A 26,715-nucleotide genomic window follows, 5' to 3' on the forward strand; every position below is an offset into this window, starting at 1 on the left:
ATTTAAATAGAGAAAAAAAATTATTACATAAAAGTTTATTTATATTTCTTCACTTCAAAGACTAATTTTTTTATAACCGGTAGATTATCTTTAAGGTCTTCCTCAAGGGCACTTTTTTCTTCTTCAGGTGCAACCAAAAACTTTGTTACCAATTCTGTAATAAAAGTATAATACAATAGTTAAATATATAATATTGGCGGCTGATAGAGAATCAATATTAGCTGATTAAAGCCGAAATATTACTGGATAGTAGTAGGATTTTAAAAATAACAAAATTCCAGCACCTAGTAATGATATCAAGTAATAGGTTTATTGCCTCTGATGTGTGTTTACTGTGTGAAATACTTTTTGCACTATTGAAAATGTAGACAAACTTTTAATAATACAAAGGCATTTCCTCCATTTATATGTAAACCTAGATTTCAGTAACTAATCTATGCATGTCTACTGCAATATTGCAGCTGTTTTTAATTTTAATTAAAAGTTTCTTAAAAATTTCTGTGTTTAGAATCATAAAAGTCAACACACACTTATATTGGTAAAGTTAGGAATAATGTGTTAAAAAGGTAAAACATAACAATGTTAAGTAATAGGATACATATAAAACAATTTTCTTACCATGATAATGATGTAATTTTAAATAATCTTCATCCTTTAACTGAGTCTTTAAGAAACATATAATGGATGGAACCTGTCGCCCAGAAGCATGCAACATATTTTGATGTAGTATAGTAAATATTGCCAGAACAGCCAAGTGCAGTACTAAAGCAGGATCATCACAGCTTTCTAGTTCAGATATCAATTTTTCTCTATGATTTAGAATAAGGGATCTAAAAAATTTTAATAAATCATTATCAGTATTTATTTATATCAAATTGGTGGGATGGATGTAGGCCTCCAAAATCAGTCAGGTGATAACCCACACAATATTGGCCAAGATTGGTTGGTAGGTCATATCAAATCAAACTACATTTATTCATCAAGATGTACAAATAAAAAAAATAAGAAAGATCTTCAATGATTGAATCTTATCATAAAAGAAAGTGAGTTGAAAATTGAACAGTCAAAATTTCATTAAAGGGTAAAATGATACATTAACTACAAGCAATTAGCTCTAGTAAATGATATACTACAATTTTATTAAGAAAATTTACTGAAAGCACTTTACTTATTCACTGACTAAATACTCACTTATCTTCTTTTTTATTGACTTTCTTCAATATCATGCCACACTCTGACAAACATACATCAACAGCTTGATAAAATGGGTCCAAAGTATCCAACAAAGTAGCATTCAATGCTCGTAAGGGCTTCTTATATTCTTCAGGTAAATCATTTATTATTTTATTCCTCTGTTCTGCAGATAACACATCAACTTGAACTGAAATGTTGGACTGATTTGCCGCATATTTGCAGAATTCACCCAAAATATCGGCTCCAAATGTTTTCAACAAATATTTTATAAATGCTGCTTGCTGATCGACAGGAAACAATTTAAGACCCTTCTCATATAACTTTATATCATTTATAAGAACATTAATTTTATCTTGGGCGGATGAGTGTGTTTGTTTCTTATTCTGATTTGTATTTTGAAGTAATTTCGCAGCAAGGTCCTTTGCTATGATTAAAGCTGCTTCATTTAAAGTTCTGCAAATATTTATGTTATTATTGCTTACTAGAAAACAGTGAAGGACATGAAAACTTGTTGCCTAGTAATGGATTGACAAAATGTCTTTCCATTTGCAAGAACTTGAGAAAACTCACCCTTGCAGATACTCAGCAATTTGGTGGACCAAGTCTTCTAAGCCTTCATTTTCCAATGTTTTCTTTATAATGTTCACAACATCTTCTAACGAAATAATCTCCAGCTGGGCTGTAGCTTTCTTAGAAGACACATCTTCTTCTGAATCGGATTCATGGACAACTTGCTTTGATCTGAAAATGTAACTTAAAAATTAAACTTGTACTACTACATACTTTGTCTTAATATGTACAATTTTACCAAAATATAATTTTAAATTAAATGTAGTGGTTATTACAATTTCTTCTGCTGTCAAATAAACATGCCTTCACATGGCATACTGTTGTTAATATATATTTCTAATAGAATCACCTGGGATGCTTTTTCACAGCTTTGGTTTTAGTTTCCCTTCCCTGGGTACCACCACCACCTTTACCACTTGTTGCTTTTCTTCTACGTTCTTCTCGCTTTTCTGTTTTATGGTCTGTTTGTATGTGAAGTAACTCAGTCTTAGCAATTTGCTTCTCCAAATAAAATTGTTGGAATTTTCCTGACTTCACAACAGCTTCAGCTTTAGACTGAGCAATTGGCATACAATCTTGCTTGAGGTTTTCAACAAAATGATGACTGAACACTGTAAATTCAAAAAATAGATTAGCAAAATTTTAAAAGCATATAATGAATATTTATGAAACCATTATATCAATGAAATTTCATGCCAGTATTATCGTTAATTAGTAATTCTTACCAGTATTATCAAATAAAACTGTTGATTTTGTATTATTCTTGAGTAGAATCTCAAGCACATTTTCAATGTCTTTATCAGAGAGGACGGATGGTAATAAACTCACAACATCTAAATATGTTTTAGATGCAATGCACTCTTCTAGTGCACTCTCAATTTGTTGTTTAATTTGAGAGCCCAAAATACAACTACTTAAGAATGTTATATCTTCTTCCTGTATAACTTTCTTAATATACCCTTTAGGATCAGATATACCGAGTCGTTGCAATGCATCATACTCCAAATAATTATTTTGTTTCCAAAAACTCATGACCCATTCATTTTGTGCTTTTGTATAACAAGATGGTACATAAAGAGCACTTGCCGAACGTCCAGTTAAGACACCTGGGGCATTCAATTGGTCAAAAAGCATCATAAATAATCTTTCTGCAACATTACATTGTCCTATTATAATACTAATTTGTGTAGGCTTCAAGAGTCCCATAACAGCTCCTCTAATTTTAGCTTTTGTTCTTGTTATGTACTCCTCAGTATAAAATGTTCTGGGTTCTGATGGATCTTGCTTTCCAATTATAATTTCATTCAAGTATGCTTCTAGAACACTCTGCTGCAGGAAATCTGCGGGTAGGTCATATTGGAGTGTCAGTTCATCTACTGATATTTGACCCTGCAACTGAAGCTTTTCATTTATTTCTCTGGCTATCTTCTCTATATAACTGTTTGATATTAAGTATCCAGATATAAGTTGGACATCTTTCCCTTTTATTATGTCAGTGACATTAATATTAATTTGATTAAGATCAACACTTAGTTCTTTAGCCAAGTCCACAATATTGACTCTACCACCCCTTACATACAGCTCATCTGTTATTTCCCTAATCAAATGTTGTGGAGTTAGGTATTCTTTACCATCACTTGTAAATATAACTTCTATTAATTTAAGTTCCAACAATTTCGATACAATTTCTATGCAATTTCTTTCTGATAACCTGAGGGTCAAGTACAAAAATAGTTTAGTGACTAAATTTCAACAAAAATTAAACAGGTAATTTATAGTTCTTACCTTTGAGATGTAGAGCTAAGCTGAGCTTTTTGAAAGTCAGCAGCTAATCTTTTTATTTCATCCCAATCGGTTGATGGACCCATTTCTGGAATCAAACCAATGGAACAGAACTGTTACTTTCAGATACCAAAGTATGACTGTATTTTCTATTAGATATCGTGATTAAGTCACTGTTATCAAACATGGAACTTTAAAAGAAAGTACACAGCTGTTACCACGCAAATTAAGAGACTTAATAAGAATAATTAATAAATCAAGAGCTTTTTGACGCATATAAAGTTGTGATGTGGCAAAGTTTTTGGTTCACATTATCTTAAGAAACTATTAAAATCACCTACGAATACTTTAGTCTTGATGTAAGTACTATAAAATTAATAATAATAGATGATTTTGTTTAACAGGTCTGAATGTATAAGCTGTGACGTAAATAATTTTATTAATGAAACTTGTTTGTACCTTTTCGACCTTGCTAAATATTTTTAAAATAAATAAAATATCAATAATAGAAAGTGTTAATTTCAAATTTACGTATTGCCTATTGAATGGATTGACACGTAACATTTGACGTATGACATTAGGCTAGTGATTTCATGTGTTACCATCGATCAAAACCACATAGACATATCTAAATATGTAATGTACAGTGTGGCGTAATAATTGGTTAATATAGCATCTGTGGGTAGAATTTGTGATGGTTCAGAAAAATATGTTTAATTTTCGTAAATGTCTCTCGAGTCTCGGTTTTCAACATATTCGAAAACTCAAAAAAATTACATTCATTGCCATTCTTTCTGGGGCCAAAACTACAAATGAAGAAATTTTTTCAATTTGGTTTTCTGAATAGTATTTCTGGTTAAATGCGTTATACGGCGCATGATTTTTGAAGCGCATACATTGTTTTTTTTAACAAAGATCGAACTCAAATTTCATGTTTTACTTATTTTTTCCTTACCTAACGAGGTGTAAAAAACATGGCATTGAGATTCCGAAATGGTATTAATTACTGTATTTCCAGCATTTACCTAATACAAAATAAATTTCTATATATAAAGTCAATAGCTTTTTTCATAATTCAGATTCTTACATACATACTTTTGTACTACAATTTACTTCATTGCTAAAAAGTAAACTAAAAATATTAATAACATAACGGAAGGATTAAATAATCCAACTACAATTTTTAAAAAATCGTTTAATAAATGTGAATTCAACAGTGTTCAATGTGGCCACCATGTGCTCTAATACACACTGATAATGAATGTAACTTCTGTCGTTTTAATAATCTATGCACTGTTCTAGCCGACATGCCTGTGTGTCTTGCTATGTTACGTACATAGGCGGTAGGAATAGATGCGATTTCATAATAGTAGGGGAGCCCACGATGCTAAATGGGGATTTACTCGAGCGTCGTAGAGACCTATTGGGATGCAAAGCTTAGATGATAAGAAGAAAAAAATGTTTTATGATATATACCTTTACATCGGTGGGGGAAGCGGCTATAGATTTTTAAATATGTAAAAAAATAACTGTTGCATGGACATCCTCGAGCGCGTCAGATATTGATAGCATCAATGCCCTACGTATTTTTAATAATGAACGTATGTTAATCTGATCGTTTGCATGATGCGGGTGGTTGTATTTAAGTCAGATTAAGATATATATGGTTCATCTTTATGTTAGTACAGTACAGTACAGTATCTAAACGTACTGTCTCATAATCTGACGATTATCTAGAGGGATTCGCCTGATCTGACAAAAAATAATTAGAAAAACGGTTCACCTTAAAGGTCATCCCTGCAACTTCCCGCTAATTCCATTCCTGGGCGCTTAAAATTGATATTTTGAGCTCGCTGAGTTCAAAGAAATAATATTTCTATGCATTTGAGCTCTCCCAGCTCGAAAGTCTGATAGAAGTTTTATAGAACACTATTTTTAGAATTTTCAAACTGCAATAACTTTTGAATGAATCAAGCAATTTTCACGCGATTGGCGGCATTCGACGCAGTTTTATCATCCTCATAAGTAATTTTAATTGATCGAACCACAAATTTCGGAGTAATCCGAAAATCCGTTTCTTTTTGAAGTTCGAGAAGGCGGCTTAGTTTTTGAAGTTGATCGATAAAGAAATCACTTAAAAAAAATCTTATTTTTTTTTGAGATTTTTCAAAATTTCTCAAAATCTATCGGTCCGAATCGGTTCAAATTCACAGGAAATGTAATTTAGAGGGAAATATTTAGAACGCCGTTTAGTAGATTCCGATCGGTTTAAGGAAATGTAGGCATCACGCAGCTGCACGCATTTAACTTTATCGATGAATTTTTGTTATATCGTCAGATTATATATTTTTCATTATTCTTGAATTATTTCCTTCAAAATAAAAAAAAAATATTGCTACGCTCGAGAATGTCGAGATGACGTTTTTTTTATAACTTTGTTGCCCACCCCTTTCTTTACGTCACTATAAAATAGTCAGATTAGTGGATTATACACTTTTTAGGATGTAATTAACTCACCCTACCTTAATCTGACGCGCTCGAGAATTTCTGATGGCCAATTTTTTTTTTTACTAATCTGATCCTGTATTCTTCACGGGCCTCATGTTTTGTGGAGGTACTTAACCGGGTACAAGGTATCCCCCTGTAAGTTAATCTGCCGCGCTTTAGTAAATCCCGAAATCCCCGCTTGGGCTCCCCTACTATAATGTACATCCTTCATGGTGGCCGTGGCCTTCCAAATGTCGTTCCGCCGATAGCAGTACCCAGGTATTCGGCCTTCCAAAAATTCCTTTTTTTATAGAACGGGGCAAATGGGCAGGAGTTAACATCTGGTGAGCACCAGATGTTAACTTATACCGCCGCCCATGGACACTCACAACGCGAGTGCGTTGCCGGCCTTTAAAGAATTGGTGCGCTGAAGGGCCTTAAGTCGAATTGGTTCGGAAATACTTCAGTGGACTATATTCCCTTCCCTTCGCGTCCTACATAACTTTGGATGACCGTGGGAGATCAACACCAACCATTTTGTGGTGTAATTCTTCGATGCCGGAAATCATATTCCGTAAGAAAAGACCGTACCAATTCTTAAAAGGCCGGCAACGCACTCGCGAGCCCTCTGGCATTGCGAGTGTCCATGGGCGGTACCACTTAACAGCAGATGTGCCTCCTGCCCAATTACCCCCTGTTCAAAGCCTAATTTTAGAACTGAGGATTATGATCCTAGTAGAATACTACAATCTGCAATGCCTATTCAACTCAGTTAATAAAGATTGAAAGTTATAAATTGTTTATTAACAGAACTTAAATCTATAATTCACTGACTAATTATTTAATTACATTTGTAAGCTTATTTCCGCAATAAATAAGAAGCCAAAAAGTAAAATGTGGATATTAGAATAAATTTTTAATTAAATAGTATGAGTGCATTAAGCTGAAATAGCATTATTAATTTGAAATTTGTATAATTTACAAATTATGTATGTTATATTTAGAGATTTTAACTCTAGATAAGCACAGTTAAAAATTAAAAAAAGAAATTAGGAAAATCATAAAATTATATAAGAACAATTTGGAGATAAATGAGTCCTTTTTTTCAGTTAATCGTTTTATATCATAGAATTAACTTGAAGCCTTGGCCGCCTGACGACGCTTGACATCCCAATTATAGACTCGAGCCATATTTACTTCTGTAGTGGTCCATTGATCCCTGTAATGTAAAAACATTTAAGGTAAAAATTAATCTATAAGAGATATAAATTAGAAGTCATTAAATAACTGTGCCAGTGAATTGCAACTATTAGAATTTGCTATTGCTGGATGTTGTGAAGTCAGAGAACTATTATATTGATGAAAAAAATATATTAATTTTTATCCTGTGTGACCTGTGTTCTGTGTCATCACATACCTACATAAACTTTAATAACTCAGTAAATAAAAATAAATATAAAGATCTTCAGTATTAACACTTTTTGCTTAAGCTATCTACTTTCAATCTACAATTTTTTGTGTAGGGCAAATATATCTCTATTAAGTGCTTGAGAATAAGTCTAGAAGTACCTCAAGAAGTCCAAATCATGTTCAACATTAGCAAGATTTTTTGTAGCTGTTGCCATATTTGTGGTAAGAAGATTTTCAGCATCCTCTAATGTGTATTCAAGCATTACATTTGCTCCAAGCCACAAGCACACATTGTTTGTGGGTGGTACCTCTGCCTACAAAAAGTTAATTAAGATATATAATTATAAATAGATAAGTTTTATACTTGCATATTTACTTGACAAGCAAATACAATCATTTAATGACCAATTATTTAAATATAAAAGTTACCTTAACAAAAACCTGGTCACTGAGCAAAAACTGAGTTTCCATAGTATCCTTTTGTGCTTTTAGCTTTTCAATCATTTCAAGAGTACGAGCTAGGTCTGGGATTTGCTCTCGCAGTCGCCTCCTCTTTGTGTTCAAAGTGTATTCCATGAATTTATATTTTCCGTGCTGTTCGTCGAGCTTTCGAAGAACCTTTTCTACTCCTTCAGAATTTTCAGGCATACTCATAAATTCATCAACATTATCCTAGAAATAAGTAATTATTCAGATATCAAAAGTAAAGTCGATTTCATCTTTGTAAGTACTTATAACAATTATTTAGAGCTAGGTCATGAAGTTCATACTATTTTATTATGTATAATCCAGGTATATAAAAATATTCTATTAATTCATATTAGCAGATGCATATAACCTAAAATAAGAATCGCAAATTTTATTAAAAAAAAACTGTTTTTATAAACATACTTACAACAAATATTGCCTCCGGTATCCCGGAGAAAGATTTTGTATTGTCTTTTGCATCGCCTTCCATTTCTTTCTCTAAAAATATTAACTTTATAATATACTATAAATAGCGATTTGATTTAAATTTTGATTATATACAGATTTTAATACTTGACGCTCAAGCCACAGATAAAGCCAATAATTAAATTAAAAGTACTATTTTCTTTTTCGCCCATGGCGCAGGCTATAGTCTTTCGATCCTACCGCCTAGTCTTGTATAGCAGAATCTGGGCTAAATCTTACGCCACAGATGGTAGACCTTTAACAAACAAAGTCGAATTAAAGCCAGTTACCGCCGAGAAATAAAAAAAAAATCTACTGTTACGTTTAGATATGTGTCAAAAGATGAAATGCCAACCACTAAAATCGGACAATGACATTGACTACTTCTTGAATCTTGACTCTGTGCATCTAAATTGCCTCTTGGCTAGCAATAAATTTAGTGAAAATAATAGTTTTTAAATATTTATTAAAAATATCGTAGTCCTTAATCACCGGCTATTTAGGTAGATAACTTTAAATTTGTAAATCACGTGTAATCCGTGGTTCTGTTCAAGAAACTTGTGCTTTTATTTGCAGATCAAGGTTGTAGTGAAAGACTACGCCCTTTTGTTATACTTTGTTGTTTGTGTTGGCTGTCAACATAGGCCTCTCAGATACTGCCGTTATGGACATGATGGTGTCGACATTACAGCAACAGCGAGCTGTTACAGAGCAGCTGCGGCGGGAAGCTGCAATAAAACGTATTCCCGTGTCTATCGCCGTAACGGATATCGTCCGATTCATAAGCGATCATGAACAAGAAGATTGCCTTCTTGTAGGCTTTACTAGTCAAAAAGTCAACCCATTCCGCGAGAAAAGTTCTTGCACTGTTTTGTAAAATATCTGTGCTTGGTTATTTAAATGTATGCTTGGTATTTACAATCTCACTTATATATAAAACGGCAGGAATCAAAGCTTTTTCAAGGTATACTTTGTAATAATTCAAAACTTTTGTTTTTATTCTAAATGTAACTATTTTAAATGTTGTGAGGACTTAATAAATGATTTATCTAAATAACAAGTGTTTGTATTTTTTTTTAGAGAATTACTGAAATTAATAAAGTTTAATTAAAAATATTTATAGACTAAGTTCTTTATTTTTGTGATCTACATAATAATACATTCTACAATTTTACAGACATACACAAACAATTGAAGATTGAGCAGTTTGCATTCTAATTTATGTTGATAATACTAAGATTTAAAATAACTGGTTTACAGGGGGATTCATCTACATTGGATATATTGTTATTGTAAAAATTATTTATTGACAACTAATTTAAAAAATAGTAGTCACTTTTATTACTAATAATTGGTATTGTATGAATGAAAAGTATATATAATTTGTTTTATAAATTAGTAATAATTTTAACTACAGAGAGTGATTTTATATAAATGGAAATGGACTTTTTATTTAAATACAATGTATAGATTTTAATTGTTAGACAAATTTTTGTGTCTTAGAAGCAATCTTAGTGTTTCCAATGGTTTTACATAATATTGATGATTTGACCTATGTTGTGTCTACTTGGCTGTTAGTTACTCTATTTTATTTACAAACAACACCATATAAATAAAATCAATAAATTTACATAAAGAGTTTAAGTTTATCGGGAGAGTTAACACCTATGGTAATAAGACAGGGACTGAATTATTTAGAGTTGCAAGCAACATACTAAAGACATCAAATGTTTTAAATACTAACAATACCAACTTACAATTCCTTGATCAATGTAATCTTAAGATCTAAGCAAAAGTACATTTTTACGGCAGTGGAATCAAGTATGGGTATAACTTATGTTAATGTTGTAAATTGTTGAGCAAATTTGGAATTAAATGAATAAATCTTAATTCTAGGGGTAAAACTATATAAAAAATCAAATTTATCAACTATCAGTCTTTTAAATTGATGTTGATTATCAACCTTATCCCATTTTCTCTCAAAAGTTTACAAAAAAAAACAAGAAATAGAAACTTACTACTGCCTAGCATATCTAATGTCAGGTATTAAATAATAACTTTAATATCTAGAATTTAAAATAATTTCAATATATGCAGCGGTAAAACTCAAACAAACTGTTAAAATTACAAATACATAATATGTAATATTTAAGTACATACATATACAATGTTACAGACAAATAAATTTGAAATTGGATATATTACTAATTTAAAAACAGAGGTTATGTTACAAATTTCTTTTAAAATATTTATATGTGTTACACCGATTATAATGACATGGAACACCAACTACAATACAAAGGTGTAAAATGGAATTATATACCTACCTATAATTTACATTTAGAATGACCATACACTCAATTACAGCTCAGTTTCATAAGATTAGCTTCTTATATTATATTTACTACTGCACTTACACCTATGCTAAATAATGCAAATCCTGTCATTTAAATAATTTGTATAATGTATCTAACTAAGGATTTTAAATCATTCTATATAACTATTAGCGTTTAAACAAGGCCTCCTTAGTTTTGGTGTTTTACAGCTATAGGTGGAGCATCATTTTATAATATATTTTAATGTATAAGCAAGTCTTTGTAAACTTTTGAGATACACCATCCCATTAAAGAAATTTAATAAGGGTTATACTAGGGTTATTTAGTAGATATTACAGTTACACACGCTCTTGGCTTGGTGGTGATACATCCTCAGTACCATTTGATACACTCTGATGGTATAACTTCAGTAACTCCATTGCATCTTGAGCTTGTCTTTTCTCAAGCAATATCCTGTAATTATAAACAATTCCAATATTATATCTTAGACAGCAAAAACTGGTATCATAATCAAAAATTAAGAAACCGGTATATTATTTGTATGCTCTCCCTTCCATGCTTTGGTACTTCCTGTAGAAAATGTTGTTATTAAAAAAAACTTATAATTTTTAGAGAAAAGATATATAATCTGAACATTTCATTCAAATTTTTCATAACTTCCTGAACATTACCACAAATACTAATTTTGTATTTCTATGAAATAAAAATTACATGTAAGAAGTCTAAAACTTAAAATTGTAAGAAATAAAAGTAATTACCTTCCTGAGGCTTCCTTAATGTGTTCTAGAATTATTCTGTTGTCCTTGTCTGTCACAATATCGGCTAGACTATCTGGATCCATATCTGACAATAATTCTAAGTCTTGACCACCTAACAAGGAAATGTGACATAAATTGTGTTGAAGTCGTCCCACCAGATTTGCAACTTGGGTCTTATCTCCAAGGCTAACTTCATCAGTTTGATCTAATGATACTTGACATTTTGGCATATTAGGTGCCCACTTTTCAGTTCCATGTAAAATCATGAGAGAAGTATCGGGATCTAAAGTGAAGAAGTATTCCTCATCATCTACTTCGGTACCATCGCATTCCAAAACTACAGTTAAGTTTTCAGCGGGCAAACCAAGCTTCTCTGGGACTTTAGTCAACAAGTCTTCTAATGTAGAAGCCACAATTCCTTTCTTCTTTTCGCGATTCACATCACATATTTTGTATGGTTTGTTTATACCGTCCTCCATTATGTTAGTAGACACTTATACCTTGAGATGAGAAAGAATCAAGTTATGAGACGAATTTTTTATCCAATCTTCATAATATAAATAAATAACAAAGTTCAAAAATCTACAACCTACACGGCTCGGAATTCTGCAAAAACTGAATAGAATTTAGAATAATATAAAGCGATAGGATTGACATTTGACAACTCTAAATTGTTATTTCTTATTTGACATTCAAAAACTTCGTCGCCGGTTTGAAATAAAGAAGTTTTTTGTAACAATTTGTTTATGAAATTAAATTTTTAAATTAATATTTTTTAGTCTATTTTAACACTAAAAAAAGCTTCAATATGTTCACTTGCCGATTAAGTTCACCGAAATATCAAAATATACCGCTATAGAGTCAAACGACCGACTCGCTTAGCATCAACTTACTGAATGTTCAATCATCAATGTACTAAAGTAAGGGCACGTTCATAAGCCTTAGCGTAGGTCAAAGTAATACTTTAGTGTCTGGAAATCTGAATAATTATATTAATTTAGCGCTGTAATTATATTATATACGTTTTGTTCGTACTTACTTGCTCATAGATTTTACCACATCATAAAAAAAAAAATAAATATTATATAATTGTCTTATTTATTAATTATAGAATATTAATTAACTGTATTATATACTGTTTAACATGTTATATATATTACGACTGAAATTTTATATAAAAAAGATCAATTGCAAAAAAGCCATACGATTTATCACCGCGTAATATTTTTATTCTTAATAATATACATACAAATACAGAAATAATAGACCAATATACTGAGGCCTATATCAATAACGCTTTGTCGTGTTGCAGGAAAAATTGATGAAGATTGAAAGATCACTGAAGGGCAGATAATGTTGCCGGGGGTCACATTCGGTCACAGCATGGCGCGACGGGCGGGGATCAATAAAGCCCCTGCCTCCCTTTTTGCCCCCACTCTGTCTTCTAGAATGCACTTTGCAGCGCTTACCTCCACCTGCTATCTCGCCTAGTCATTATTTAAAGTTATCTTAACTTGCCTAATATTTATTATCATGCAACAAGCTGCCCGCCATTAGCGGTCACCGTTACTAAAAGGCAATTTTCTGCGGCGGCACTTTATGGCAATAAAATGTTGGAAAAGATTTTCCCGAAATGGACATAATAATTATGTGTTATTAGAACAAAATTTTAAAATTATAAAGATGATAAAGAATGTTTAAGCTATTATTTTATTAAGGCTTTACAATTTTCACTTAAATTATGTAGTTTAATAATTTAGTTTTAGCAACAAGAGTTTAGTCGGGCCTATTGAATATGTATATATATCTATGACGTGTCTTTTATTAAATATTTACTCACAGAGCGGTGGCCCACGTAATCAAATTATTAAGACTAATGAATTGAAACTAGGCGAGCGTACGAAAAATAATTGCATGTCACACGAACGACATGTGTTGATCGACAAGTTCTATAAATTATAATCCAAGAAGACATAACGCACGCCTTTAACAACTTTCAAATACAAACACACATGCATTCACATACTAACACATTCACGCATATTGAATGTCTTATACGACTTGTGTTTGATAAGTAGTAACACTAAAATAACTTTTTCTTAAAAAACTGTTTTAAACATGCACCATGTTCCACGGAATAATTGTCGTCTAGTTACCCACAACAGTGTGTGGGAACTAGCGATAGATGAATTTTGTCACAACCTATTTCTGTCATGAATAAAGTTTTTATTTATTTAAGATCTTACTAATATTCTAAAGTTTTGCATTTGCGTATGTTTGTTATAAACCTAAATAGTACGTGATTTCATTAATTATTTCAACATGCTATATTTTTAGAAAACCAGACCGCTTGTCCTGTTTTTTCGATAAAAGGCAAAATCAACAAATGAAACAAGGAAACGATTTTTACAAAGAGGTTCATTTACGTTATTTGCAATCCAAGTCTTTAAAGCATTTCCTCTACGAGAGTGCATATTTAAAAAAATTAAGACACCTCAATAAAAAAAAGATAAAAATCTTTGCAAAATTTTTATAGAAGTATACCTTCAAAATGTTGTTATTAAATGCTCATACACCAAAAATACATCTTGCAACAATGTGGGCTTACTATGTTTTTCTTAATCAGTTGAATTTCAAATACTTGTGCTATCCGAACAAAAGTCAGTTCGAAATAATACCTTTTAATTAAATAAAGTTATAAAGTTTTAGAAATGGTCTAATTTTTCTTTTTAAAGGATCTTGGTACCGCCATAGCTGACCATATTGACATACATTGAAATTCGGAATATGCGTGTTTGAGTTATTGGGAAGTAAGTATACACAAAGTCCGGACAAAATCCTTTTATATTCAACTATATTCCAATAATTCGTTTTCTTCGGTACCTAGGGCAATGTGCGACGGCGAAAGCCAAGATTGTTTGCCATACCTAGGGCCAGAACCAACAGAGACGTGCAACACACGCACAGATCCCCCAAAGACATTGCGCTTACTGAATGCTGTGCCATCGACATCTATATATTATGTTCGCAGAGTGAGTTCACAATAGTGATATTGTGAATCTTTTGAATTTTTTTCGACATTATTGTATTTGCTTAGTATTGTAAGGATGTACGTATTTATGTAAATAAATACTTTTTTATGTAAGTTAGAAAGTTATTCAGAACAGGATATTAGTATATTTGGGACTCAAAAACAGTGATCGTGCATTATAACTCTGAAATGATGTGCTAAAATAATTTTGTTAAGATTTGTCTTTGATCATGTTTCATACAAATTGAATGAAGGAAATCTGATTACAGATGAGGACACGTGTAAACTTTAACTGATTTATTCGACGTCGATGAATAAGCAATTCAGTTTGTAGGATGTCATTAGGTATAGCTCATGGTAGGCCCTATATAGGTATGGTTTATTTTTACGGAGTTTTCTTTCCATGTGCGCCATTAACACATTAACACACACAAGGAAAAAATCGACTAAAGGCTGATCACCTAAAAAAAACATTAAAAAATTGTGATCACAAAACAGATACAAAAATCTGAGGCCATGAGCCGTTTGTAGCTCCATATTGTTAATACCTGCCTTTTAAGTAATGGAAGCTTTTAGATAAATTTACAAATAAATCACATCGAAATTATTCAGACCGCGAAAGACCCAAATAGCTTTTCTTATATATTAAAATATGCAGGTCCGCGTCGTCGCTACATATCTTTACAGTGCGTGCAAACACCAGGTGAACAACTTTATAATAGGGAATGTAACTAGGTCAAAGATTTTAAAAATATCATCGCGAATATATGTTCGACAGCCCTGCGCTTCTGTAACTCACTTTTCGAACTCACACAGCGGTTTTCGCATCGGCGGTCGCTCTCAAATCAGTCGTGAAGCAGTCATTTTATGATTTAGCATTCTGAAAAGGTGGGAGCTTATAGTTTATTGTTTATCAGAATGCCAAATCATAAAATGACTGCTTCACGACTGATTTGAGAGCGACCGCCGATGCGAAAACCGCTGTGTGAGTTCAAAAAGTGAGTTACAGAATCGCAGGGCAGAACTAAGACAAGATTTTATTTATCACTACTAAATTTACATGTTGCCCGGATAGAAGGCTTTTACAGTGTAAAATAAAACTTTGCGCTTAGATTGACTTGTGAAACACAGGAGGTATACGTACTTAAAAATTTAAAAAGTAAAATTAAAGTTAAAAAGTTACTTATAAAGTTTACAATAAAATCAATACATATTTTTTTTAAATGTTTTACGGCTTATAAATAAATTACGAATTAAATATTAACTCTAAATCTGTACATAATATATAATTAAGTGCTTAATAATTAGATGACAACAAGGACAATCATAGAGCCTGGACAAAATCAAATTGGTTGCTGATTTTTTGCTTTAGCATATTTTTGTTATTATTATTATTATCTTATTTTTTATTTATAATGCTAGAAATGTATTTTTTTTTGTATCTCACACACTGTTTTGTTGTGTTTTTTTTAATATTTTTGTTACTCTTTAATGTTAATATTCTACGGTTTCGATATTTGTAAATATGTGAGGAACATGTATACTAACTTTTTTAGTATAGTAGTTTATGCTAAGAGTACATTGTCTTCACATATAATTATTTAACAAATGTAACAAAATATTGTAAACCTATTTTAAAAGAGTAAGTGTGGAGTTTCTTGCCCATTCTTCTCCACACGAAACTACCTTTTGGAAGGGGCAACTAGAATCCTCTTTGTATTTTTTTTGACGTTCAAAAGTGCCATTTTAGATGGTCTAATTGAAATAAATGATTTGACTTTGATGGATAAGTAATATCATTTTAATCAAGACTAACTGGTAACTATCAAAGAAAACGATAAACTAACTAAAACTAGTTGAGGGACACTTAGGTTAGTAAACTTATGATACACTATTTATTTCATTAAAGAATTCAGATGTTAGAGCTCTCCTAGCCGACACGACACTACGCGAACAGGTAAATATCAACAGTTAAATTGTTAAACTTACCTGCGGACCTAACCATAAAGCTGCTTCCTCTGTAATTGCTGCTGACTTTAGGTGTATACAATAGGACGAAAGGTTTTCACAGAATAATGATAAAGTTTGAAAAACACACATATAGGGGAAGATCGTTACCATTCGTACGCGGGGCACATTCATACAGTGAAAATAAAACTTGAACGAAACAAAGTACAGTCTTGCTTTTGTATGTGTGCATGAGTAGAGGTACCAACTTTACATCAACGAAGTTTTGCGAAATTCGCACCGATGAGAGTGAAGTTACAGGCATGGACGTGTTTTTGTGCTCGGTAAGTAATTTTTTGATCAATGTTTTTGTCTCTTGTTACCGTAGATAAAATAAGTTTTCGAGTAGAGTATTCTATCAGAACTTGCAAAATATACTTAAGATACGTCTCCAATACTTAATTTATGACGTTTTTCTATTAATATTTAAATAAGTTATATTTTGTTGTAATTCAGTTAGTGGGGTACTTTCGGACAGCACTAGATGGGGCACATTTGAACGAATTGTACAACTAAATTTGTATGAAAATTTGTCGACATAAACTGTCATTTTCATACAAATTATGTTTTTGACTTTCTACATACGCTACTGTTAAGGCATCTTGACTAAATCCTCTGGTAGGTAGGTACGATTGTGTTAGTGTGCTAATTGCTAATTTTTGCATTAACTTTGTTGCTGTGTTGCTATTTTTGCTATCGTCGATGTAAATATATATTAATACCTATTTTTTATTATCTTTATTAAGGTTGATTTTGATGCTTGTGAACCAGATGCTTTGAATAATTTACCAATACATCAAATAGTAGTTCCTTCGAAGTCAGTTTTGACACCAGAGGCATTTTCAACCTATCCGCATGTTGTAAGAAGTAATAAAACAAACAAAATGACGACGACGGCCAGCAAAACCACGAATTTATACTGCCATACCCGAAAATAAGAAGTGCTAATCCGCACCAAAGGTTAAGAAATGTGATCCTAAATTTAAGATACCTAACTAATGAAATTTTGTTTTACATAAGAAAAGCTATGTAATTTTTGTTCACTATAAGAAAAGTATTTTATTTTTGTTTAATAGAAATTAAATCTTTATTTTTGTGTTTTATTTCATTGCTAATAAATTAATTTGATTTATATGTGTCGTTTTAATCGCAAGTACGGAACTACCCCACAGCGTACGAAGGTACCCCCAACACTGTACGAAGGTGCCCCGCCCCGTTGATGGGGCAGATTCGTACCTTTTCCAGATTTAGTTTAAATCATAATTATGGTTGAACCATCAGATGAAATCATTTTACATTTTTTTATATGAATCTCAGATAGTTAGACTATAAATTTAAGCTATCAGGTGATTGATTCATGGAAAAATAAAGAAATAAAAAAATAAAATGTGAAAACCGTACGAAGGGTCCCGACCTTCCCCTATATATTAAAATACAATATGGTTATAGGTTTAAAGAAAGCATTAAAGGTACTTTAATGGATGATTCTGACTGATGAGTTGTTGCGCTAAGTATGTCAAGTAAAATGTTTGTTTTGGACATTTGGGAGTCCCCGAATTACCCTGAATTTATTTTGAGCGTAATTCTGTTGAATAATTAATAAAACAGACTCATAAATTACGAGTACATGCTTGATTCACTAGGTTGCAGTAAACTAAGATCAAAACCACTGAATCAACAGTATTCAGTCTAATCATTTCAGTATTGGATCCCTATGAGAATTCGACCTTATAGCCATACATTTTTGAGTAACTTAACTGAAAGGAACCTTCATGAATAATTGAAATATATAAAATACTAGATGGAATCATTAAAGTTCCCCAACCTTTGGTATTTATTAAAGTAAATTCACTTAAATTGATTACCATATTGAAATATAAATCGAAGCATTTCAAAGGTTAACTTACACTTAATTTTGTTCTAACATTAGCTGCAATATAATCTGTAACACCTATGGTAAAGGTCAAAGTCGCGTTAATTGTTTAAAATAAAACAATGGCACTACAACCATTTTAGGTCTGGACCTCAGATTTCTGTTTCTGTTTCAATAAAAAACGGCTTAATGTAGATAGTTGCTAATACTTTTATTGTTTTTCAAAGTTAAATCTCCGTTCCTCTCTACACATCGTCGCATTCGATGGCACCACTGAGAAAAGGTTTCCAACCCATTCTTCCTTAGGGGTCTCTTCTATATCTCTTCTATCTATTCTATGGGTATCTTCTTCTTTCACCGCATCTCCGATGGGGGCTCGATGGGGCTTCATAAAGAAATACTAATCGCAGCCTATCAAAGCTTTGTTGTTGAGTAAGCCCACAACGAAAGTCATAATAAATCCTTGACCGAAAATTTTCCCGCGTTAGGTTCTTTTTCACGTGTAACAAGAGTTTTAGATTTGCCGCCTGATGTTGCCATTGGCACGTGTATATTGCCATTGTATATACAGGCGATTTATATGGATGACTTAATCGATAGTTCATTGTTTACACGTGTAACAATGTGATATATGCCTGAATGATTTCAACGATATAATAAGACCATCTATTTTAAATTATAAAGTTTTTATTTAGCTAGTAAAACAAACTAAAAAATAACATTAAGACTTTTTTGGAAAATTAGAAAAGTTAAACATTTTGCGTATTTCGACACGTAGCACAAACTATAGTCGTATTTTTAATTAGACGAAGCCAACTGACAGTAGCTAATGTCACTTTGTAAAATAATGTTGCCATATTTAAAGTAATAGTGATGCGTTCATTTCTTGTTCAATCAGATGAATGAACAATGAGTGTGAATAGTCAATCATTTCAAACAATAAAAGAATATTATTTCTATTTCAAAATTGTATTAAAGTGCTCTGATATAAGTTAGGTACTAGTACTATGTAACTACAATCAGTTTTTTGACGTCTTATTACAAAGCGCGGCGCGGCGACTAGTGCCATCACCGATCATTAATTCACGGGTTTTTACTTTGTCACAACACTATTTTTATTTCATTAAAAACTGACAACACCGTAAACGTCAGTTGACTTCGTCTAATTAAAAATTCGACTATACACGTTCATGCGTACTTCTCTTTCAAGTGTTGCCATGTAGAAGTTTCAAAACTGCACACAGTAAAAATACATAAGATGTTTAATCTGTGTATATTTAGGAATTTATGTATCGAATCTTCTATCAAAATTGATGCTATAAAATATCTCCTGCCTTTAATTCAGACTATTTAAGATGACTGTCCTTTTTAGGCGTCCCATAGGCTCGTTTAAATCCTATTATATATAAAAACAAAAAATAAAAACTTCATAGTGATTTCATTATTGTTAGGTTTTTTCGTTTTGAAATTGAAATTTACACCATAGAAACATATTTAATTAGCACAATTTCTCGATTTATACGAACTTTAAGAATATTGGATATTATTCAGTCGTAATTCTCTTCATGTCCTGTTTTCATTTGTTTTTAGTATATCAAGATTCTCAGAAGACCTTTTTCAACATTAGTCAGATAAAGAAACTATTTTCGGCCGCGTTTTAAAAAATCAGTTCGCGGGAAGACAGCAACGATGCCCGGAGGCATCTGCCTTGGCCCACTGACGTCGAATTGAAACTTGTTCAAACGAATATAGTAATCGAGACATAACATATTTTTGCACACGCACCCGCGTTTATGCACCTATTAAGTTCCTAATTTTCTATGTACTAGAATCGGTGTTGCCGCTTAATTACCATTTCTTTTCACCGAATCTATAAAGAATGCCTATTTCATTTGTCATTTGAAGCTAGTGGGTGATAAAACTTGCACTACTAGTAGCAATTATTATTTTGGTGGCGATCGAATTTACGAACTCCGAATTATAAACTACAGAGGGAAAACACAGATAATACAAATCATAAATCCATGATATTAATTAAAGACAACTAGAGAAATATTTGTTACCGTCTCTCACAATTTAATTAAATTTCAACAAATGTATAAGCCGGGTGTGAACTGACGACCTCGACCTGATAACACGGGTAAAGGTCGCTCGCGTCTACTCCCCTGGGGGCCACATAGTCACTTGTTTGTACTAGTATCAACGCTACATATAGTGATGCGACAGTCCACATAATCTTAATTTAAATTACGATAAAATTTTGTCTACAAAACGACAAAGATCGCTTCTGTATCCTGTTTGCTTAAATATAAACTTTCACGTAACTGTTTAAACTGTCAAAAAGCTATAATTTACTTATGATAAAATACAGTGATAATACAATAAAAGCTAAGGAAACAGTAAAATTGAAAGAAAATGTTTTCTTTGACGTTTGTTTTTATCTATAACAACATTATTACTTTTTTCTTATATGTATTTTATCATAATATTATTTATTCTGGAAGAAACTGATTTTCTCAGTAGACCTTCGATTGACATCCATTGTCTTCATAAATGTTATTTTATTTTTCTCTTGTTTCGTTATTGTCACGTAAATAAAATGTTATTTTTACTAATAGTATAAATCTGAAGCTTTCGTTTGTATGGTTGTATTTCAGAATTACTGGTTTGAATTAAAAAATCTGTTTGAGGGAGGCTACAGGTAAAACATCCTCCAACGACCAATATGAGAGTAGTTTCAATTAAATGTGATGCATCGGAAAATGGAAAATTATTTCATACTTTGGCGCATCGCGTGTACGTGTATGCAAAAATCGTGTAGCATGGAATCTTTCTTTTAAAAATTAAAAAAAAAAAAAAATTGGTTGTTTGTAAAGTAGGTTTACGATCGAGATGTTTACGTGATAACGTCTTATTGGTGATATAAGTTTTTGGGAAGTAAGGAATTAATGAAGTTAACAATTTTTTCAAATTTTAAATTACATCTATCGTTTTATTCACACTTTTGATGATAAATTTCGGGTGTAAAATGACAAGTTTACTTATTCGACTATGATATACATTTTTCTTCATACATTCACGGAATGACTGGCAGCGCTCGAGATGAGACGGGAGATCGGTCCGTCTCTCTCTCGTTATACCTGCGATCGCGCTCGTGAGGTTTTGGTGTGACACAAGTTTCTGAACATGTCACCCGACTAAAACGATTTTAAAGACGTTATCACGTCAATATAGTAACCTTTCATGGTGATCAAATCTACTCGAAGTAATTTAAGTATCATATCCGAATGTTACTTTGATATACTGTACCTATTCGTGCACATTTCACAGAATACCTGTGACAAATGCACGGAACTAGACTCTTTGTTTATGCTGAAAAGTGTTTTCTACGATACTCATGAGACTGGAATATGATACTTAGTGCTCTATTATGCAGTGACAATTTAATGCAATAGTACGAACATTTTTCTTACTTTACTGCAGCCATATTTCTAACAGATGGGCTTCGTTAAAAATACTGTATAGTAAAATTAAAAGAGACAACATTTGTAACGACTGCTTTTATAAAGTAATATGAAATATGAGAACGAAATATTAACAGATCCTTTATACAGCAACTAGTTAACCGTTACGAAACCCAAATAAGATTCAAATTAGTTCACCGTAGATACAATTGTAATTTTCCTTCGTCATTAACATTGGTTATTTGTTAATTTCGTAACTCATTTGTCGCCTCTTTACGTATGTAGTTATAATTAGTAACTACCATTAAGAATGTATAGATATTTCATTGTTGGCCCTAGTGGCTTCAGCGTACAACTCTCATGAGGTCAAGTATTTAAGCTCCTTTACATTTGAGCAGTGTTAGCAAAGTGGCTTTAGCGTGATACCCTGAGGTCGTAGGTTCGATCCCCGGCTGTGCACCAAGGGACTTTCTTTCGATGTGCTCATTTAACATTCGCTCAAACGACGAAGGAAAACATTGTGACGAAACCGGAAAAGTCGACGGCGTGTGTCAGGCACAGAAGGCTGATCACTGACTTGCCTATTAGATTGGCAAATGATCATGAAATTAATACAGAAATCTGACGTCCAGACCTAAAAAGGTTGTAGCGCCACTGATTTTCTTATAGATGATTCAGACGGGTACGGGATTAATACTGTACAAGTTGAAGAATTATTTTTATATGTCGCGCTGATGACATAACTGTTATTATTACATTCATACAAATGTTCCATGATTACGATTGTAAAATAAATAAATAGAAATAAAATTAAGGCATATTTAATCACTGCGATGTCTTATCTTATCGGAAATCTCTATTTAAATAAACTTTTTAATCGTCAATGTTTGCACCCTCAGATTTCATTAGTTCAATATTAATTATCTCGTGTTCTTAACAAGTCAAGCGAATATTCGAGTACACAAATTTTCTATAACAGTTAAGATATAATATAATTAGCTATGTTACAGAAAAATTATAATAAGAATAAGCCTTAATAAATACCTTTATTTCTCTAAGGCCTACGCGTTGCCACGTAATAATTTTTCAAAACATTCCATTATAATTTCCCTTTTAAATGTACCGATCACTCAATACTCGTTGTTGCGATCAATCCATTTGGGAATATTATCCGATATACATCGGGAGGAATGATAATTATAATGTTTGTTGAGATCGTGTTTATGGTGAGGTAAATTGATGAATTCAATGAATTCGAAACCCGCCAGGGATTTCGTCATAATTAAACACTATCGTATAAAGCGTAATTGCAATACGGAATTAAACTAATTTAAATTATAATAATTTCGTAATGTGATTGTTGTAGGGTAACACGAGAATGTAAGTGCGTGCTCCTATTTCACCATGTCTGCTGATAGAGGACAAATCTTTGTTTTAAATTAATTTTATTATTATTTATTACTTAAGATATCATGTGGAACATGGTGTAATAGTACCTTACAACCGTTGTGTATATAAAACTTGGCGATTAAAAAGAGTGGCGGAGAGTTTATTGCCAGTTCTTCTCTTCCGTTCGACGCCCTTGATTTGAGAACTGGCAGTAAATGTAAAATTAGAAGCATTTAATATATATTTATTTTTTTGACATAAGTGTACATTGTGTTACCTACATGAATAAATGATTTTTGACTTTTTGAAATTCAGGGGCGACCTTGCAAGTTGTCTCATATGTCTAAGATTTTTGACATAATATGGTATGAGCGAGATCGGATCGGACTCAATCTTATACTAACTGTATGCGGCATGAAAAAGGTATGACTGTATAGATTTTTTTATGTGCTGTGTGTGTTTTTAAAAGCTTTTTGTATAACAAAGGAAAATATCGCGAGGATACTAGACAACGGTAGAGCTTCTCGTACAAAATAGCGATAATTCTAATCCTTTGGCCTTACTTAGTTTAAGGTAAATGATTTTTTCATCTTCATAATATTTGATACAAGTTCATGTTGATTGGCAATTAAAATATTACAAAATCAGTCAATTGAAATTTGTCCCTGAATTAGCAATGAATAAAAATATGAAAATCGGAATCGACTCTCAAATTAATGCAATAAATAAAAATTTCTACTTTTGATTAAAATATTTTAATCTGAAACAGAAGTAGGAATGAAAAATATGATCAATGAATGAAATGAAAACTGAAATGTTTGGCGTTTTAAAAATTTGTATAGCAAGGCTAACATAGACTAACAATCTAACTTGAGGATAATCAGTTTAACCTTTTGTTGCTATAGTTAGAAAATTAACTTTTCTGCTATATAATGGTTGACTTTAAGCACACATAAACGTTCACACATTTTTATTTTATAACTTTGTTGAGGGTGACCCATTATTTTTTTCAACAATTAACAAAGTAATGGATATCCTTTTTTGTCACCCAAAAAGTTTACGGATGTATTAATTAAATATGGAATTTTGACGTATATAGAACAATTCATATTATATTTAGTAATATTTGTTGTTTCGAATAGCTTTCTATTAAAAAAATAAAACCTTCACCAAAATGCACAGAATATTTTTCTTATTTATAGTGATAGACCTTGTATAAGATAATTAAATGTATAAAATGTAAATAAGTTCATTTATATACAAGCTGCAAATAGAAAAACAAAAGAATTACTGCAAAACAGCATTAAAGTGTATTTATTTTAATAGTATTAAAGTATTCATTGCGTTTATAATCTAGAAAAGCTATATTAGTTGGCGGATTAAAAGAAATTGACGATGAGCAAATTTCCACTTCGCTTGATGTTTTGTTCTACGTCTCATCGTTACTATAATAGGTAATTAGTGAGCTCGTCACAACTCCTACTTAACAATTCTGTCTTTTAATTATTCTCTCTTTTATTGAAAGGAGTGCTTTTAATTTACGAGTCTGATTGGTTCAAATCTCTAGTGAGTTAAATAATAAATCATCAAAGTTTATCTTATTTTAAAGAAACAATTGAGCTTTTATGTAATATTATTTTTTTATTAATAAGCTTTAAGGAGTTTTGTATAATCTACAATTAAGCTTGATATTATTTTACATAACATCCAGATAAAGCACGTTCTTATCATAAGAGAGTTAGCATACGAAGAATTTTCATGGTTTGTCACGTTGTCTCATTTTTAACTTATAATTAATATAATCTATTATAAATTATTATTTCTTTTGTTTATAGAACAGGGGGCAAACGGGCAGGGGGCTCATCTGATGTTAAGTGATAGCGCCGCCCATGGACACGCCGCCAGATGGTTCGCGAGTGCGTTGACAGCCTTTTAAGACCTACCTCTTTTCTTGAAGGACCCTAAGTCGAATTGGTTCGGAAATACTTCAGTGGGCAGGTAGTTCCATATAGTAGAGGTGCAAGGCAAAAACTGCCTTAAAAATTCAATGCAGGCCCATGAATTTCGGATACAGATATTTGTATTTTTGTTTTTGTTTTTACTAAACAATCTTTTGTTCGTATTCTTAGATCTTAGATATGGTTTCACGAGTATATTAAATATTACCTCTTAAACATCTTTACATTATACTTTAATATTCCTTGTTTTATTTAATTTTGTGAGCAATTGAATTTTTGAAAAAATCATTATTGAAGCGTAACAAATACTTCAATTAAAAACGTGTTATCAAGCACATTCAGTATGGCACTTTATAGTGTGTTAACCATTTTATATACTTAGCTGCGAAACAATTCATGCAGTTTTCAGTATACGAGTATGTAAATTAAAATGACAAATCGACTTTATAGACCAGTGCCGATAATTTTTGAAACGAAAAAAAATTACAGTAGGATGAAACCCATTAGAAAAGCAGGGGAATATGCTCAAAATGAAAGGAAAAATAAATTACGGTCGATCTGAGGTCGGGAAGGGGTGGGGGGGAAGTTTTAAGGGTAAAAAACGGTTTATCTCGATTTCCGGCAAAACTAAAAGTCCTATCGAAGAAAGTTAAATGGCAAAGTTGTAGGTAATAAAAAGACCTAAAACTTTTGTATTCACACATTTTTCACATAACCTCAAAATTGGTGTGAAAAATTCAAAAAACCAAGTTTTTGGTTTTTTATTTTTATCTTTTACAAAAATTTATTTTTTTAAACGAAATTTGGTGAAAACTTACCTTATTATGTCCCAAATATACTGTAATTTATTTGATTAAAAATATTTATTTTTTCACCTTATTTTGAATTAATATCGAAAAAACACCCTAATTTTCAATCGAAAATTCTGACGTCAAAATTTCAGCTTTTTTCAATAAGTTGGTGTGCTTTCAGTGGGTTGAAATCTCTACTTTCCTATGGTAAAAAAATATTTATATATTACCATAGTAAATCTTCTCAGAAAATGCAAAAAATCGTATGCAGTAACGCGCAGACCCGTCATCCCCTTCCCTACTTCTCTATGAATCTTCTTTAAATTATAATTAGATGCCTATTTATTACTATTTTAAGATAACTTATATATACCTGAGTGACCTAAAAAAAATTTTTAGCCTTTAGATGGGCTAAAATTTTCGTATTTCATAGAGAAGTAGGGAAGGGGATGACGGGTCTGGGCGTTACTGCATACGATTTTTTGCATTTTCTGAGAAGATTTACTATGGTAATATATATATATTTTTTTACCATAGGAAAGTAGAGATTTCAACGCACTGAAAGCACACCAACTTTTTGAAAAAAGCTGAAATTTTGACGTCAGAATTTTCGATTGAAAATTAGGGTGTTTTTTCGATATTAATTCAAAATAAGGTGAAAAAATAAATATTTTAAATCAAATAAATTACAGTATATTTGGGACATAATAAGGTAAGTTTTCACCAAATTTC

At 31.7% G+C, this 26,715-nt stretch overlaps 4 protein-coding genes across 7 annotated transcripts; 1 reads left to right on the top strand and 3 right to left on the bottom strand.

The window, feature by feature from the left end:
• Positions 1–20: 20 nt before the first annotated feature.
• Positions 21–4,117, bottom strand: LOC125059633 (E3 UFM1-protein ligase 1 homolog). Of its 3 annotated transcripts, none has more exons than XM_047664143.1 (8): positions 4,006–4,117; positions 3,550–3,634; positions 2,490–3,475; positions 2,114–2,375; positions 1,765–1,935; positions 1,192–1,647; positions 619–830; positions 21–154 (listed from the first exon to the last, which is right to left on the bottom strand). In XM_047664143.1, exons 2-8 carry the CDS (start codon positions 3,630–3,632, stop codon positions 36–38), a joined length of 2,289 nt encoding a protein of 762 aa, XP_047520099.1. In that variant the 5' UTR covers positions 3,633–3,634; positions 4,006–4,117; the 3' UTR covers positions 21–35. The 3 variants fall into 3 exon arrangements, with proteins under 3 accessions (XP_047520099.1, XP_047520106.1, XP_047520115.1); XM_047664150.1 differs by having other exon boundaries at positions 3,550–3,648; positions 4,006–4,029; XM_047664159.1 differs by lacking the exon at positions 4,006–4,117 and adding an exon at positions 3,888–3,906.
• Positions 4,118–6,815: 2,698 nt separating this feature from the next.
• Positions 6,816–8,517, bottom strand: LOC125059674 (prefoldin subunit 3). Its single transcript, XM_047664202.1, has 4 exons — positions 8,339–8,517; positions 7,873–8,115; positions 7,603–7,757; positions 6,816–7,252 (listed from the first exon to the last, which is right to left on the bottom strand). The coding sequence occupies exons 1-4, from the start codon at positions 8,399–8,401 to the stop codon at positions 7,165–7,167; spliced, it is 549 nt and encodes a 182-aa protein (XP_047520158.1). The 5' UTR covers positions 8,402–8,517; the 3' UTR covers positions 6,816–7,164.
• Positions 8,518–8,727: 210 nt separating this feature from the next.
• On the top strand, positions 8,728–9,433 carry LOC125059680 (guanine nucleotide-binding protein subunit gamma-1). Its single transcript, XM_047664214.1, has 2 exons — positions 8,728–8,879; positions 8,953–9,433. Exon 2 carries the CDS (start codon positions 9,041–9,043, stop codon positions 9,251–9,253), a length of 213 nt encoding a protein of 70 aa, XP_047520170.1. The 5' UTR covers positions 8,728–8,879; positions 8,953–9,040; the 3' UTR covers positions 9,254–9,433.
• Positions 9,434–9,492: 59 nt separating this feature from the next.
• On the bottom strand, positions 9,493–12,368 carry LOC125059660 (DNA fragmentation factor subunit alpha-like). Of its 2 annotated transcripts, none has more exons than XM_047664190.1 (3): positions 12,291–12,368; positions 11,471–11,970; positions 9,493–11,165 (listed from the first exon to the last, which is right to left on the bottom strand). In XM_047664190.1, exons 2-3 carry the CDS (start codon positions 11,947–11,949, stop codon positions 11,051–11,053), a joined length of 594 nt encoding a protein of 197 aa, XP_047520146.1. In that variant the 5' UTR covers positions 11,950–11,970; positions 12,291–12,368; the 3' UTR covers positions 9,493–11,050. The 2 variants fall into 2 exon arrangements, with proteins under 2 accessions (XP_047520146.1, XP_047520139.1); XM_047664183.1 differs by lacking the exon at positions 12,291–12,368 and adding an exon at positions 12,064–12,268.
• Positions 12,369–26,715: the final 14,347 nt, after the last annotated feature.

Source organism: Pieris napi, chromosome 2 (genome assembly GCF_905475465.1).
Source record: "Pieris napi chromosome 2, ilPieNapi1.2, whole genome shotgun sequence".
NCBI lineage: Eukaryota > Metazoa > Arthropoda > Insecta > Lepidoptera > Pieridae > Pieris > Pieris napi.